Genomic DNA, 18,161 nt, shown 5'->3' with positions numbered 1-18,161 from the left:
CTATTGATCGGGAGGCTTCGGCGATCATGTTCGCTATCGAGAAGTTTCATCAATATATTTATGGAAGACATTTTATTTTGTTTACACATCATAAACCTTTAAAATATATCTTAGGTGATAAAAGAGACCTAAATAAAATAACAAATAACCGTTTTACGGTGGGCGACGAAGCTTTTAAATTACGACTATGAGATAATTCATAGGCCGGGTAATCAAAACAGATGCGCCGACGCTCTATCCCATTTGGCGGTAGAGAGAGAAAAACTTAATGAAGTTAAAATAAATTGAAATTAGAGAAGTAAAGATCAATTTAATAGAAGATTTATCGTTCACTCGAGGTAAAGTTATAAGTAAAACCAATGATATAAATCTAAAAGAGATCATTAAATTAATAAAAAATCATTGGCATATTGATAATATGAATAATTATTTGGAAAGTTTAAAAAATTCATCTTAATTAAAGATAATATTTCTTTCGAAGAAGGGCTACTATTTTATAATGATAGAATCATCATTCCGATAACCTAAAAAAGAGGTATTGAATGTTATCCATCAAGGACATCCTGGGATATTGGGGATGAAATCCTTATGCAGATACTATGTCTTCTGGACAAATCTTGATCGAGATGTTGAAGAATTCGTCAAAAACTGTAAGAGTTGTCAGGAAGGAAGACCGGGAGCCAGAGAAGTACCATTATACAATTGAAATATTCCTACCCGACCTTGGGAATAGGCCTATAACGAATTAATTGTTATTTGATATTCGATTCGATTCGATTCGTATTTTACGAATACGAATAACACAAAGATTCAATGAGGAAAATTATTCGTATTATTCGAAATTATTTATATATAAATATTCGTAATTATTCGCAAATATTTTATTGCAAGTAAAATAAAAAGAAGCAATTATTTCCTAGTGGATATCATTTCGTTTTATTTTATTTCCTATTATCAAATATCAAATCTTAACAAGTTATATTTGCTGAAAAAGTTTAATGGAAGAAAAGGAAAAGCTTCAAAGTAAAATATAATTATTTTATTTTGATTGTTTCTCTTTAATCATTTTTGATGTTATGATTTATGAACAAGTCAAAACATTTTTATAAAGTGTACCTCTTTCTCATATTCTCGAGCTCCTGGCAGATAAATAACTAAATTTTTTTGATTATTTCTTATTATATGATTAGGAAAATCCTTTTCCCATTTAGTAAACTTATTTTTGGAAAATTTTAAAGACAATCTAATTCAGATAGTGCATTATAATATCTTCATCCTCTATTACATTGTCATAATCACCTCTAAAAATTATATTAATAATTAAATAAAGGAAATTTATGCTACTAAAGTATTTTTATATATTAAATAAAATCTATAATGAAATACTTTCTAAAATTTGTATATTTTATATTTTATATGCAAATATTTAAAATATAGATATTTTATAGATTATAATTTTAAAAATTTTATTTTGTCATAATCAACTCCACCTCTAACTAATAAAATGATATTAATAATAAAAATAAATACATGATTAAATAAAGGAAATTTAGGCTACTAAAGTATTTTTAATAAATAAAATATATAAAGAAATACTTTCTAAAATTTTGTTGTATTTTATATGCAAATATTTAAAATGTAGATATTTTAAATAGATTATAATTTTAAAAATTTTATTTTGTCATATGATTAAATAAAGGAAATTTATGCTACTAAAGTATTTTTAATAAATAAAATATATAATGAAATACTTTCTAAAATTTTGTTGTATTTTATATGCAAATATTTAAAATATATATATTTTAAATAGATTAAAATTTTAAAAATTTTATTTTGTCATAATCACCTTCACCTCTAATAAAATGATATTAATAATAAAAATAAATACATGATTAAATAAAGGAAATTTATGCTATTAAAGTATTTTTAATAAATAAAATCTATAATGAAATATTTTCTAAAATTTTGTTATATTTTATATGTAAATATTTAAAATAAATTTTAAAATCTAGATATTTTATATAGATTATAATTTTAAAAATTTTATTTTGTCATAATCACCTTCACCTCTAATAAAATGATATTAATAATAAAAATAAATACATTATTAAATAAAGGAAATTTATGCTACTAACGTATTTTTATATAATAAATAAAATATATAATGAAATACTCTCTAAAATTTGTTATATATTATGCAAATATTTAAAATAAATTTTAAAATGTAGATATTTTATATAGATTATTTTTAAATTTTTATTATATAAAAACTATTTAAAATATGTAATTTAACTATTACATAAAGTATAAATTTAAAAAAATATATAAATAATACACTGTACTTTGATTAAAATAGTATTTCTATAAATTTTAAGAATTAATACAAAAATTATATAAATTTTATAACTAAGAATTTATTCTACAAAAAAAATATTATTTAAAACTAATATTATCATATTGCTATTTTTGATTTGAATTTATAAAGAAAGGTCTAATTTTCTCTAAGGTTTTGCTAATTCATAATAGGAATAAAAATAGTAAATTAAAATAATTTTATTTTTTAAAAAACAACCCCCCCCCCCTTCATGCCTATGCCACTGTTTAATTAATTTACTGTTTTTTTCTTTCAATTTCTAATGTGTCATTAATCTGGAATTTCAGGAAGGATGGTAAACTTGGATTTTATATGATATAATGTTAAAATATATTCAAAGATCAATTAGAAAATCTTGATGGAAGAAGATGTGGTGAAGGACATAGTCAATTCTCAAAAAGTTCAAGATCTACATCAATCTCTGATCAAACTGAACCTTTTAATGCTATGCGGAAAAATTCTTTAATAAGGAATCATTATCTCCATGATGCTAAAAAAGAAACAGCTAAATGTAAAATATGCAATGTGGAGATAATGTGCAAGAAAAAAACTACGTTAACACTAATTAATCATAACAAAAGATTTCATCAAAATCAAAATAATACTATTAGAAACTATTTAAATGATATACCCAAAACAAATGCTGATGATGAGCATTATTTATTAAAATTTTTGCAAAAGTCAAATACCTTTTAAAATTCTCGCCACGTTTGAGCTTTAAATCATGAAATAAAAATATGCTCAATACCGTCAATTAAACTATATATGAATGAAATTTTTAATAAATAATTCAATAAAGTTAAAATAATTATAAATAATTTAAAATGCCAAATTAACTTTACAACTGATATATGGTCAAGTCCTACTAATGTACCATTTTTAGGATTGACCTGCCACTTTATTGATGAAAAATGGGAGATGAAATCATTGTTATTGGATATAGTTCCATTTACTGATTCGCATTCTGGTGAAAATATTTATAGAGAGTTTTCTCATGCGATAATGCTACTTTCATAAAAATTCTTCGTATGAAACACCCAAATTGTGAAATTTTACATGTACGATGTTTTGCACATGTACTCAATTTAGTAGTACAGGAAATACTTAAGAAAGTAGACAGGCAAGTATCAAAATTAAGAACAATCATAAAGATTATTCGCAATTCTTTTACAAAGACAAATAATATGCAAAATGTGTGCTCCTCCCTACTTCCCCCTATGAAATATTTAAAATTAGACACATCCATCAGATGGAATAGCTCTTATTTAATGGTCGAAAGAGCTATTAAAATGAGAAGGGCTATTGATGAAGTTGTGACCCAGATATATGATGATATATCTGATATCGAAGAAAGAAAACTGAGTGAAGTAATTTAATTTTATTTACTAATTATTATTTTTTATAAGGATGATTGGACTACTTTAATAAACATACAAAACAAATTAAAGACTTTTTTTGATTTTACCGAAGATATATGTGGTGACAGATATCCTACCCTAAATCTTGTCATCCCTTTCTATGTTTCTTTAATCGAACATTTAAATTCATTTGATCTCGATTTTATAAACTCTATCAGTGCGATTGAGAAAATAGAAACTTATTATAACTTAACAAATATTCACACTATAATATCAACAATACTGGATCCTAGACTAAAAATGGAATTTTTTGAGCAACTACCAACTACATATAACATAGACACGACAAATCTATTATAAAAATTTCAAGATGTATATAATGATTACAAAATAACTAATATCAAATCAACATCAGTTAACCCAATAGTACAGTGGAACATGGATAGAATTTTTAAACAAAATAACATCGCATCAGTATGTGAGGTGGAGACATATCTTAACGAAATAAGAATCAGTTCAAATAAGAGTCCCTTAGAATGGTGGAGATTGCATGGGGATCGTTTTCCTGTGTTGTCGAAAATGGCAACTGATATATTGTCAATGAATCCCGGAAAATAATTCCCCGGAAAAAAAAATCCCGGAAAATAAATCCCCGAAAATTAATTCCCCGGAAAATAAATCCCCGGAAATTAATTCCCCGGAAAAAAATCCCCAGGAAAATAATTCCTAGGAAATAAAATACCCGGAAAATAATTCCCAGGAAAAAAATTCCCCATAAAATAATTCCCAGGTAAATAATTCTCCGGAAAAAATTTCCCCACTATATATTGAATTGCTAATGCATTGCTAAAAAACTGCTTTGCTAAAAAGCAATCAATCATAATCAATTATAAATCAATCAAAAATTTATTACGTATATTTTTTTAATGATAATTTTTTAATGATAATTTTTTAAACTTTTTTTAAAATATATTTAAATCATTTTTTTATTATAAATGAAGTACTGATTAAATGGTATCGTCCCTCCAATTCGTATGAAGATTATGAATTAGGCGGTTTGTCGTATTGCCAAGATTCCCAAAAAAATCTCGAATATTCCCAAAATTGTATTTGAAGTAATTATGAAAATTAAAGAGGTTAAAGATATATCGCTATGTTATGTATTGCATAAACATGGAAAGAATGCTATATATACATGTAGAAGAAAATGTGGAGGAAGAGCTAAAATTTGTGGTACTGAATTTAGCATCACTGTAAAGCATTTAGAAACATGCAAGCCAATTCAAAGTAAAAGTTATAAATATTTTACCATATATTATCCAATTAATATTCCAATTTAGATGATTCTCTATATTGCATAACAATTTTTTAACAAAGTTATAAACCAAGAAGTCTTGGAGGAAATAGATGCCCATAACAGAAATACCATTGGTCCAAGTAAATAGTATCTTTTAGATATTTATATCATTTTTAAACAAAGCTATTATTCAAATTCTAATAATCAAATGGTTCAATATAGTTTGATTAAATCAAAATACAACAATAATATTATCTATTCTAACATAAATTTAATTCAATTTATACATTATCATGCAAAAAAAGAGATTGCATTTTTATATATTAATTAAAAATTTTATTAGAGATATTTGATAAAAATTTTAATAATGTTATACCAAAAATATATTTGTAATACAATTGTGCTGTCTATTATATATTAATGGATCTAGAGTATGAGTTTTCTAAACTATTGTAAATTATCTGCTATTTATTTTTTAATATATACTGTTCTTGTATTAATATAAATATTAATTACCATTTAGCCATTTAAATTTAATTTAAAATAAAAAGCATTTTTTAATTTATTCCTCAAAATTATTTATTAGTAAGAAATTTATTTTTCTAGCTTATTAAAACAAATATACATTTTATTCAATTTTAAAAATTAACAAATATATATCCGTAAGAGGGCGTTATATGTTTTAATATGTATCATTTTAGGAAACCGGCAATTGGATAGCACTTTTTTTATATTTGGGTATATATACATATGAAAAACCTAAAAATTAAAAAATTTTTTTTAGGTTTCTTTGATGTTTAATTTATGAGTAGGTTTAGAATAGTAAAACAATGGAAATTTTCTAAAGTAAATATTGCTGGCGTTATTTATCAAAATCTCTTCATTGTTTTATACGTGTATATTTACGTGCTAAGCATTATCCTAAAAAATATTTTGAAAATAATTTGGTTTGACCGATTGCCGAGTTCAAAACCGACCACTTATTAAATATTCGATTGATCAAATTTGCTATTAAGATAAATTGAAAAATGTTGATTTTTGTTTTATGTGTCTATAAATACGTATAAAACATAATTCCAAAAAATATTTTAAAAATATCGTGATTTGACCCGAAAACCGACCGAATGACCAAATACTGCATTGCTGGCGTTATCCATGGAAAAATCTTCATTTTTGTATTATACGCGTCGTATATATATACGTGCTAAGCATTATCCTTAAAAATATTTTGAAAATAATTTGATTTGACTGATTGCCGAGCTCAAAACCCCACTTACTAAATATTCTATTGATAAAATTTACTAGTAATATGATTCGAAAAATGTTCATTTTTTGTTTTATATACCTATAATTACGAGTAAAACATATACGAGTCGGTTATCCGCCAAACCACGATATTTTTAAAATATTTTTTGGGATTATGTTTTATATGTATTTATAGATATATAAAACAAAAATGAACAATTTTCAAATTATATTACTAATACTTCTTCTCTTCTCTTCTCTTCTCTTCTCTTCTCTTCTCTTCTCTTCTCTTCTCTTCTCTTCTCTTCTCTTCTCTTCTCTTCTCTTCTTTGAATCTAGGAAAATAATTCCCCTGAAAAAAAATCCCGTGACCCGGATCTGCTCTGCAGTATTTATTTAAATAGAAATGTTTTTTAAAGTCAAATTTCTTCGAGGATTTGAGATTCTAAATAATAAAACGAAAGTTAAATAAATCTAGTTCACCTTTACACACTTTCATCAACTTTTAGGTATTTATTGAAAAATTATTTTTACACAAATTTTAATCATTTTTTTAGAAATATGATAAAAGGCTTTTCACAGTTTACTGACTCTTAAATAGCGTCCCTTTTTGTTTTTACAAGGATAAGCTATTAAATAATATAATTTTATAAATTTTGTGGCGAAATAGGAAATTAGCAATTCAATCTGATACCCTTTATTTGATAAAAATTATTTTACTGAAGTATTTACCTACTTTAAGAATTTAACTGACTGAATACAGAATCACTATAAAACTTGCAAAATTATATTTTTTACGGCCCAATTTTAATTAAATACTGCCAAAAGTAATGAAAAATGCTGACCACTTTAATCAAAATACATCCAGAGGTGATTATCAGCAGTGAGTATTATATTTTTCTAATCTAACAATTATTATTTTGCTTATGAATTTTTTTCAAAAGTTACAGAAAAGAAATAATTATAATTTTATTAAATGATATATAGAATATCAAATTATATTATTCAAAAGAAACAATTCTAGAACGTATATGTTCTCCAATTGAAGAGAGAAAATTGGGCAAGTCCCTTCTCTCTTCTAAATAATCAATGCATAAATTTTTTTTAAATAGTTTGTTTCGTTGCATAAATACGATTTTTTTTGGGAGTATATGTCCCAATATTACATTGGCAGATTTTTCCCATATCAACCGCTATTTCCATCCTTATTTTTTCGAGTAGTTCCCATATCTTCGGTTTTTTGTTGCCTACAATATGCTTAAATCGGTTATTCCATCCTTCACATACATTGTTTGTTCGATTTTCCCCAGCAATCGTAACATTAAACACATTCCATGTTTCTGGTGGGAAAAATGGCTCTACTTGCCTTTGAGAGTTTTTCCCATGTCTCAATTCTCCATTCACATAATTTTTATCAAAATAAAACAATAATTCTTTGTTTTCATCCGATACAATGGTTTTTAAATACTCCATACCTCGTTTGACATCGTGTATAGGTAAGAATGCTAATCCATCGATCATAGCTGCAAATAAGCATAACATTCGATCATTCCGATATGATGATTCTAACCCCAATTCCTGAATCTTTCTATGAGTTGATTGAGTTAGATGATAAAAACATCCTTGGATGTTGATATCTCTACCTAAAAGTTGAAAAAATATAGATTAAAATTATTGTATAGGTTTTATTTAATATTTATGTCTTTATCAATTTTTATTAATTACACTGTGTGACAAGAAAAATGGGATAAAAAATAAATAAAAACAAGTTTTGGTGCAGAATTTGACATTGAGTTCGAATTCGTTTTCTAAGTTTTCCCTTCACGTCAAGTTTTAAAAATATTTTCGTATAAAGGCAACTTTTCGAAATCTCAAAAATGGTAAAATTTAGGTCTTTATACGGTATTTTAAAAAGTATCAAATGAAAATCCCTGAAAATTGGTGATAGTGTTAGACTTATATTTCCTTATAAATTTATTAATTTTTATAATTTTTTATCGATTGCTTTTTGAGAAAAATGGTAAAGAATTTCGTTTTGGGGGTCTTAAGTTTTCAATTTAAATTCCCGGCAAGAATCGTATAAATATGTTGGTGGACTACTGCTGGAGTATCTTTTTTGAAAATAAATCATCAACTTCATATTCGGGGAAATATATTTAGATTTACCATTAAATGTTTTTAAATTCGATAAATTTTATGTTATTGTTTAATTTGTTTTAAATTCAATAAATTTATTGTATATTACAAGTTAAATCCTATATAATAATGAAGGAGGGGGTGAGACAACGGACCGATAAAAGGTTTATTAAAAGTAAAATATGAGATAGGTTAGCTTAGCATAATATATTTATTTAAATATGAGAAATGTAACTATTTCATTTAAAATAAATTGTTTGGGATTCGTACCTTGTGCAGTGTAGCGAAGAGAACGAAAGCCACAATAAATATATTAAATGTAAGCTATATTAAAAAAGAATCTAGAAAAATAATTCCCCGGAAAAAAAATCTCCGTTTTTAAGATAATTAAAATTACAAAATTAATAAATTAGGAGAAAAAAATTCCCTATAAATAAATCAACGAAATAATAATTCTCAAATAAAATATTTAAAAATTTTGATAAAATTAATTCTGAAGAATTATTTTCTAAGAATTTACTGTCTTAAAACATGTTTATTTTATTTTCTCCCAAAAAATCAAGTCAAAATTTGTCACACAGTGTTACTAGAAATGGGTTCGCTCATCCTACACTCATAAAAAAATCGTTTAAAATATTACTAAAAACAACAGAAAAAGAAAATTAGGATTAAAAAAAATTTCAAGTCCCACGGTCCAAAATACATTTCAAAATCAAGGTCCTAGCATATCTCGATAGTTTATAGATGTAATTAAATCGTAAAAAGAAACCTAGAGTATTTTCGACGGCATTGATTGCAGCCTTTTCAAAATCCATATAAATAATTCCGTTCTTGGGCTTTTTCGAGTAAAATCTTAAAACTTCATATGTTGTATACGTTTTTTTCTTTGTAACAAGAAATATGCCGCTGTTATAAACAGTGTTTTAAAGGGTATTCTAATTACATATAGCTGCAAAAATAAATGAGGAGCCAATTTAAAATTCCCGTCTATATACCAAGTTTTCGTTTCGGCTAGCATTTTAAGCATATAATCGGTGGCAAATATAATTATCCGTTCATTAGAATCTCCGCCATTATCATGCATGCAAAAGAAATCTCTCATTCGTGGGAGATCCGGTTGTAGCCCAATCCTCTAATATTAAAAGATATTTCCAATTAAAAGTTATTTATAGACATAAATATGATTTAACCTGAAATGCTTAATTCTTCCAATATGGCCGGAATAGGAGGAAACCTTTTTATTTTGCTATTTCTAAGTGTCCTCTTGATACTCTCTTCATTCGGAAGTCTTTTTCTGGATTCGGGAGACAATTTAGACATTTCTTCTGCATATATTTGGCAAGTATTTTGATTTGTTTCAAAGGCTTTTCTTGTCATCGTGCTTATAACATTTTCAATTTGATATTCATGTGGGTTTATAGGATGAATATGAGGCGTATTTTCCAATGTATAGTCATTTTCATTGAAATATTTCAAAATAACGGGGCATTTTTCAGCATTATATAATTTACATTTATATCTTTTAAAATTTTTCGTAGTTTTATGATAATTGTAGGAATATCGCTCATGAAAAATTTTAGCATGCTTATTTAACGGAAGAATAAACATAAAAAATTTATTAAAATTATCAAAAATATTTAAAATGGTAAAAGAAAATTTTATAAAAAGTAATAAAAAAAACTAAATGAAAATCGTTTCTTTCAAAATTACATAGAATATATCACCCAAATATATAAATTTATTTATTTTTGAGCATAAATTTCCTTTCAACGTTATAAATAATAATAAAAATATCAGGGAACTAGGATTATGTAATAACATTTCAAGAGTTGGAAACTTTCAAATAAAAAAAGTTTCTATTTTAAGATTATAGTCCAGCCTTTCTTTGATGAATTAAATATATTAAAAATTATAATATTTATTAAATTAAACAAATACTATTTAGAATAAATAGTATATTTTTTTGTAATGTTCTTACTTGAGATAGTCTTTGAATTAAATAAGCTTTTGTAATCAGTGATTAATATTAATACTTTTTTTGAAAATTTATAATCAGATACAATTTTTAAAAATTAAACATAAAAATTTCCATTATGTTATTTTTGTCCGGGATTCAAACTGATATTAGCATACAGAACAGAATAGTGTCATAATTTTATTTTAGTGTTATATATATTTTAACAGTGGCGTGTTAGAAATAACCACCCCCTCTGCATGGTAAATATAATGTGGTTTAATTACCTGTTTAATATCTATTATTCAAGTCTAGATGAAAAGTAGGTAAAGGAAATAACCTTTCTCTTTCTCAGTAAAAATTTGCTTTCACATTTTTCTTTTCAATTCTAAATTACCTCTTTCATAATTTTCATATATTTCTACGGGAATTTTTTTCCGGGTAATTATTTTCCAAGGATTTTTTTCCGGGGAATTATTTTCGGTGATTTTTTTCCGGGGAATTATTTTCCGCTTACCAGTAAATTTGATCAATCGAATATTTAGTAAGAGGTCGGTTTTGAGCTCGGCAATCGGTCAAATCAAATTATTTTCAAAATATTTTTCAGGATAATGCATAGCACGTAAATATACACGTATAAAACAAAAATTAAGAGATTTTGATTTATAACGCCAGCAATTCAGCATTTAGTCATTGGGTGAGCTAGGAGTCGGTTATCCGCCAAATCACGATATTTTAAAAATATTTTTTAGGATTATGTTTTATACGTATTCATAGATATATAAAACGAAAATCAACATTTCTCAAATTATATAACTAGTAAATAAACTATTAGAAAGACTTCATGCTTAAAAAATTGGATATTATCAAATTCGGATTTACTGTAATTTTATATTTTTGTGTATTATTTTCTATTTTTATAAAATGAGATTATTGTACATTTTTAGAAAATTTTAATAAAATTTGAATATTAGATTGAAGAAATAGTTTAAATATTTTTTTATAAGCAATTCTAATTCTAAAAATCGGATATTTTGGTCAATTTGTTTGGTTAACGTTATATGAAATCATTGGGTTTTATTTCGTTTATTTTCTATAAATTTTTATATTGTAATGACAATTAGTTTAGAGAATCCTTAAAAGTGTCATCTTTAAACATCTGTAAAATTTTTTTTGCAAAATATTTTCTAAGCTTTAGAAAAATTTTCGAATCGAATCGAATATTCGACGAATCGAAACGAATAATGATTTTATTATTCGTACGAATACGAATAGCGCTATTATTCGATTCGATTCTTTTTTTTGTAGGCCTACTTGGGAACGAATGCACATTGATTTGACAGGCCCCGTGTCTGGGAAGTACTGGTTAATTTGCTTAGACACTTTCACCAAAATGGGTTGAAGTTGCAATTTTAACACATATTAATTCGAAGAGTGTAATAAATAATCTGCGTAATTATTTCGCTAGATTTGCTTTACCGCCTTACATTGTCTCAGATAACGGTACTCAGTTTACTGGATCTGAATTCTAAACGTTTCTTTTTAAAAATGGTATTAAAGATTTTAGATCAGCCTCTTATCGCCCCAAATTCGAGTGGTTTGGCTGAGCATTATATACGTGCGATAAAGACGCGTTTCTATGCTAGAAGGAGAAGTGAGACTCCGGACCAGTTAAATTTAGCGAATGTTTTAATTACACACCGAAATACCCCATACGCAACTACCGGTAAATCCCCTGCCGAAATGATGTTTGGAAGGCCGCTCAGGGCGACGCTAGAACAATGGAAATTATCTACGAGAGAAAGGACTGAAAACGTGTTACGTTGAGCCCCGTGAATTTGAAGAGAAGCAAAAGAATTGGGTAAAAAACAAAAGGACTGCGGGGATGGCACTGAAGGGACAGTGGTTCAACGGAGAAGTGCGATATTGTATGATGTTGAGTCTGAGGGTATTGTAAAAAACCAGCATGCCGACCTGAGGGAAGCTCATGTACAAGCTAAAGAAATACCCATAACAATGGCTGAGGATTTGGGCATTGCAGAACATAATGGAAATACAACTCTAGAAAAAAGAGTTTCAAAACCCCCATTACGTTATTATGAGGAATTAAATTTATAGTGGGGAGAACTGTAATGTATTTAAATAAATAGATTTTTATATTTGCTAAAAACTACAATATATTATAATTTATAAAAATGGAAAAACATATATATATTTTACTATATGAAATAAATCACTTTATATTATTGTTCTGAATACATTTCAATAGAAAAATATAGGTAGTTTATATTAGAATATGAGAAATACTGTATTTTATTAAACACCAAATCTATTACATTAGGAGCAGCGCCAAGAGCCAATAAGTAACTTTTATTTCTTTACCAAACTACAGGATTAAGGTTAAGTCTTAATATCAAGAGCAGTAACCGCGTTAGTGTTTAACTTATCGTTATATTAGCAAGATAAGGACTAATTTTTTTATTAGATTTAGAGTGAGGAATACTATATTTTATTAGACACAATCATTAAGCATTCAGTAAAATATATATGAACTGAAAATTAAACTAAAACCTCATGTGGAAACAAATTAAATGTATTGGATGTTGATTTCAAATTATTTTTTGTTTTTATTTTATATAAAAAAAATTTTTTTTTCATTTTTAGCTTTCACCTTTTCTGGTGGGATTTATAATTACTTTTTAAATCTTATATCATTATTTGATCCAAAAAAAAACAAATGGGTTATCAATAACTTCATCATTAATTAAATATTTAGTTGAGATTTATATTTTATTTTACAAAAATTAATATTCATATCTATTCTATTTATCTGATTTTATTTCTTTCTTAGATTCTTTTATCTTATCATTTATTAGATTAAAATTTTTGCAAATATTTAATAGAATTGTATAACTATAAGTTTATCTCTTATTTACTGCCAATATTTTTATATTGGTAATATCTAAAATATTATATTTTAAATATAAAATTGGTCTTTAAGGGACTGGCTTTTATTTTTCTACTTATTTTATGCAGATCATTATGACTTGCATGAATACCCTAAAAATAATGAAAAAATATTAAATGAATTTACTTTTAACAGAGGATGAATTGTGATATCTTGTAAAAGATATTATTTTAAACTGGGCTTACTAATGAGGCTATTTTGAATATATTATCTTTATTCATTCTTAACATATGAATTAAAAATTACGTATCAATAAATCCGAATCTCATAATAATTAGTATTATGTTGACAATTTATAAAAATAATATAACAAACAAAACTTTAATTGCAATATCTCAATAAGCCTAAAAGTTCATAATATATGGGAATAGGGCATAGATTGCGATGCATTTTTATAAATTAATCTCTGGACTGCTGTGTAAACACATGAAAACCACTTTGACTACTGCCTATGTATCCTCCCCCATATATACCAGATAGGTTTTTAAGTGACTTTTTCCCTAGGTTACTATTTTATTAAAACTTACCTTGCACATTACATGTACATACATCATTTCAAATAGCAATAGCCCTTTACAATCAGTATTGTTAAACGCATCTTTAAAAGAGAGGGCTACTCCTATAGCTATCGCAATTTGGGAAAAAGATAGCGCGCTTTCACTAATTTAACCTGTCAAAAACCAAGTGGCATACTATGGGCTAACCCTACCTTAAAAAAAGTACTAATTAATCTTTTTTCCTTCTTTGGTTATAATGTATTTTTTGCGACAAAAATATCGACATTTAAAAATGACAAAAGACTTCGAGCCAGTAGAATTTTATTGAAGTCTACTGGATTTTCGACTATGCTCATTGGTTGAATAGTATCAGTTATAATTCTAAGAGTTTTTGATTAACCATTGGAGAAGCGAAGATAATATAAGAACTTTTGGCAAGCAGTAGGGAAACTTTAATAGTAAAATATAAAGGTCGCTTATGTAATAACAATTAAAATATATAATAATAATTTACTGATCCTCTATTATATATGATTGCAAACACATTTACCATAAAATAATAAAAATTAGAAAATGATAGAAAAATTTAAAGTAGAAATTTGAAAAGTAATACAATATAGTAATTGTGTGAATCGCAAAAGAAATAAAAAATTAATGACGCATAAAAAATATAACTTCCTTTAAAAATTAACCTTTTCGAAATAAATAATGCAATAATTCTTCTAATTATATCTCGTATTTATAAATTTTCATAAGGGAATATAAAAAAAATATTGATTTGAATATCACAACAATAAAGTTTAAAATGACTTTATCACCACTCTTCATAAAGGAGAAAAGAAGTGAAGTGAAGAGAAGAGAAGAGAAGAGAAGAGAAGAGAAGAGAAGAGAAGAGAAGAGAAGAGAAGAGAAGAGAAGAGAAGAGAAGAGAAGAGAAGAGAAGAGAAGAGAAGAGAAGAGAAGAGAAGAGAAGAGAAGAGAAGAGAAGAGAAGAGAAGAGAAGAGAAGAGAAGAGAATAAAATTTTATTCATTCATTCTTACCGCCTAAGAAACCGCACTATTAATATCCATTAGTTTTGTTTGAACTAAAAATGTTTTTTTTTGAGGTGTCTTCATTCTCAATTCAAAATTATTGAGATCTTTTTCAATCTCTTCGAAAACAATTTGTATGAGCATTCTTAAAAAATAAAAATATGAATTGAATTTTAAAAATAAAAAATTACTTTTTAGATCTTTTTATTAAGGTTCTAACTGCTCGATTTATTAGAAGATACTACATATTTTTTTTATAGAAATTATAAACATACGAATTTGTAAGCCCTATTTTAGATTTTTCATATAAAAATACTCTTTTTAAAATTTTTTTAAAAAGAAACTTTGTTAAAGTTTTTGAAAATTCCAATTTCTTTTTCGCGTAGACTTCTACTCCATTTGCATTCCCACATAAATCCGTATCACGTGACCTCGGTATCCATTTGCTTCGACAATTTTAATATTTTTATACCAGCTGATTTGGCTTCCTATTTCGATTTCGTAGTTATATTTTTTTAAAAAGTGACACGCCTCAAAGACTAGCTCTATTGGCTACAGCAATCAAAAGTCACGTGCTCGCTACTTTAACAAATCGTACATGTGCGGTAAAACACTCGTCTTATTTCGGCTCTTAATATTTTGGACAACTCCCTAATTTGATCAAAACTACTTTGAGTCCCAATCAAATTCCTTTTAGCTACTATTTGTAAATGCCTTGATAAATTGAGCAATTGTCTACTTTGAAAAAGTGGGCAGTGTATATTCGTGTAAGACTAAGTGGGCATTGGTCGTTTTTTTATTGCATTCATTCATTCATTCATTCCAGATTAATAAATTCCTAAATCGTAGTACTCAAAGAGAGTGGACTGAATGATTTAATATTTCTGAATAGAGTGTTCACAAATATTTTTATATCCAAAGAGAGGATGTATTTTATTATTCTTTATAAATCGAGGAATTGTCCAAGTTGGACAAAAATCTTGGTTTTAACGGGGTTCAAAATTAGAAAGTTTAACTGCATTTTGCCAAAAAAAAAAGAGGTATTTTTTAAAAGAATTTACGATATTTTCTATCTAAATATTTATAAAATAAAGGCAAATAAATTATAAAGGTAATAATTTGTATGGCTTTTTTTTTGAAGATTATTTTAAAACAGGTTTTAACTGGAGCTAAACATAAATTTATGTAAAAAATTTAAACAACGGCTCGATCCGGAAAATATAGAAGAAGAAAAATTACAGTAGCGGGAAGGACCGGAAAAACATTCAAGTAACGAACCGGGCCTTGGGTTATTCTGCTGCGTGGGCATTAGACTATAGTTAATAAGATATTTTGTATTTTTAACCTAATAAAAATCTCTTTGAGCTATAAATCATCACAATTTCACTGTGCACATAAATTATCAACTTATAATTCCACGGCAAGAAAACGCAACATGTTAGAAATTCCTAGTGCAAAAAAAATAAATAGAATGCAAATACAGCATCAAAAAAGTAAGCCCAAATGCCCGATTCGTGTAGATTTTTTACAAAAAACACGCCATTAAGATTATAACCAAAATAGCTATATGTGAGCCTAGAAAGTTTGCTCTTAGCTGGCAGAAATGCTTGGACATCTATTTGCCAAATTTTGATGCTTACATAAAGCTATTTTTAGCTTAAATGTCGGGCCTTTTAACAAACACTAATAAAACGCATAAAAACTTTAACATATGTATCTATATCATTTTTATTATTCAACATACTTTTAAAAACAATGTTATAATAAATTAATGATAATCTCTCCTTTTTCAACACATCGTAAATGAATTTATATGTTAAACAAAACATTCTAATTTGTTATCATGATATTCAACAAAATACAGAAATTATCTCGAAACCATGAATATCTTGTTGAGGAGCGCTCTAGATCTTTGAATCAAAGATGACGGGAGGAAGGTTCCTGTATAATGCCGGAAGATTTAAACCTTATAACTTGATATTATTTTTTTTAGTATATATAAATATATATACATATATAAAAGGCAATAATGTCAATAATAATTTGGACAACGATCCACAAAGAGGAACATATGATAAAGATTCGCTTATTACCTAAATTTCTAAAGAAAAGGTATTCATACAATAGGTAATGAAATTATTTTAGGGGGGAAATGAGCATAGATTTTTGTGTTTGGATTTGCCTTTCCAACAAACAATTATGCTTCATTGTTACAACATATACATTGAAAGTGAACATTATCTTATACTCATCATAACTTTATACTCAATTTAGTTTTCTTTAGTTTATATCATCATATTTCGTGTAGACGGTGACAGTTGTAAGATAACAATATATTATATAATCCTTTCATATTTGGGTAATGGCTATATGGCGGATTAATTTCGGTTCAATCTTTAGGCGCCTCCCTGCCGAAAATCCAGCAACAAGGTATTTTAATTTCAAATTAGTTTTCACCAAGGGCTGCCATCTTCTTTTTTTTTAAAAAAAAAAACCTCCCGAGACCAAAAGTAATAATATTCGGGTTAAAAACTTTAGTTAGCCGCTTTTCTAAGCCCGGCTAATGATTGGCTTAAATGGCTATAAATATAGTAATTGGTCCAACCCAACTATAATTCCTTATATAGCGTATCCGAAACCTTTTGGAGGTGGTTTAGCTGACACGATTCTTTTGGTGAAAGCTCCTTTCGCAGTCATCATAGGTATCGCCAGCATTATAAATACGATAAATATGCATAGCGAAAAGTAAAAACAAAATTGCATGATTGTTCCCTTGCTAAAACAAGCGTAATTTTCGCTGAATCTTTTGTTTTTATATATATAAACATTTAAATATATAGAATACCTCGAGGAATTTTATCATCTTTTAAGGCGCTTTTTTTGATTCCGAAAAAGTTCTCATTTTGAGCGGAAGCGTATTCCAGCTAGCGTTGTCGAACGGCTCGATCTGAGCCCATTTTTCTGTCTCAATATTTTATCCAGAAAAATATGACGCGAGCCTAAATATTTTGCTCATAAGCGATTATTTCTAGGCTTGGGCAATGAACGTTTTTTCTGCCTGAAATATTGAACTAGCAGTTTTCGTAAAAAAAATCGGCTTAAATCGAGCTGTTTAGCCACACTAATTCCAGCGCACATCGAATACATTACCCCATAAATTTCGAGATAATCTTAGTCACGAACTTACGTATATATTTTTAAGGCAAAATATTCCGAAATTTACGGTGTGGGGTACTCTACAGATGTTGGTATCCCTTTTCGGTCAATAATCGTTTTCAGTAAATTAATTAAATTTTGAG

At 26.7% G+C, this 18,161-nt stretch overlaps 1 protein-coding gene across 1 annotated transcript; it reads right to left on the bottom strand.

Annotated features, from left to right (window-relative positions):
- Window positions 1-7,378: 7,378 nt before the first annotated feature.
- LOC135925933 (uncharacterized) lies at window positions 7,379-9,494 on the bottom strand. The gene is made up of 3 exons (XM_065461528.1): window positions 9,406-9,494; window positions 9,180-9,316; window positions 7,379-7,917 (listed from the first exon to the last, which is right to left on the bottom strand). Exons 1-3 carry the CDS (start codon window positions 9,492-9,494, stop codon window positions 7,379-7,381), a joined length of 765 nt encoding a protein of 254 aa, XP_065317600.1.
- Window positions 9,495-18,161: the final 8,667 nt, after the last annotated feature.

The sequence above is a fragment of the Gordionus sp. m RMFG-2023 genome, chromosome 3, assembly GCF_954871325.1.
Source record: "Gordionus sp. m RMFG-2023 chromosome 3, tfGorSpeb1-WG-v2, whole genome shotgun sequence".
Classification (NCBI taxonomy): Eukaryota; Metazoa; Nematomorpha; class Gordioida; order Chordodea; family Parachordodidae; genus Gordionus; species Gordionus sp. m RMFG-2023.
The sequence above is the reverse complement of the archived record's forward strand: the minus strand, read 5'-3'. Positions and strand labels throughout refer to the sequence as shown.

Excerpts from the sequence above, each read along its gene's own strand:
- LOC135925933 (XM_065461528.1), bottom strand. The coding sequence starts at position 9,494 with ATGCATGATAATGGCGGAGATTCTAATGAACGGATAATTATATTTGCC. Across the intron at positions 9,317-9,405 it reads CTAGCCGAAACGAAAACTTG|CGGCATATTTCTTGTTACAA; the intron begins GTATATAGACGG and ends TGTTTATAACAG. Across the intron at positions 7,918-9,179 it reads TGCCGTCGAAAATACTCTAG|GTAGAGATATCAACATCCAA; the intron begins GTTTCTTTTTAC and ends TTCAACTTTTAG.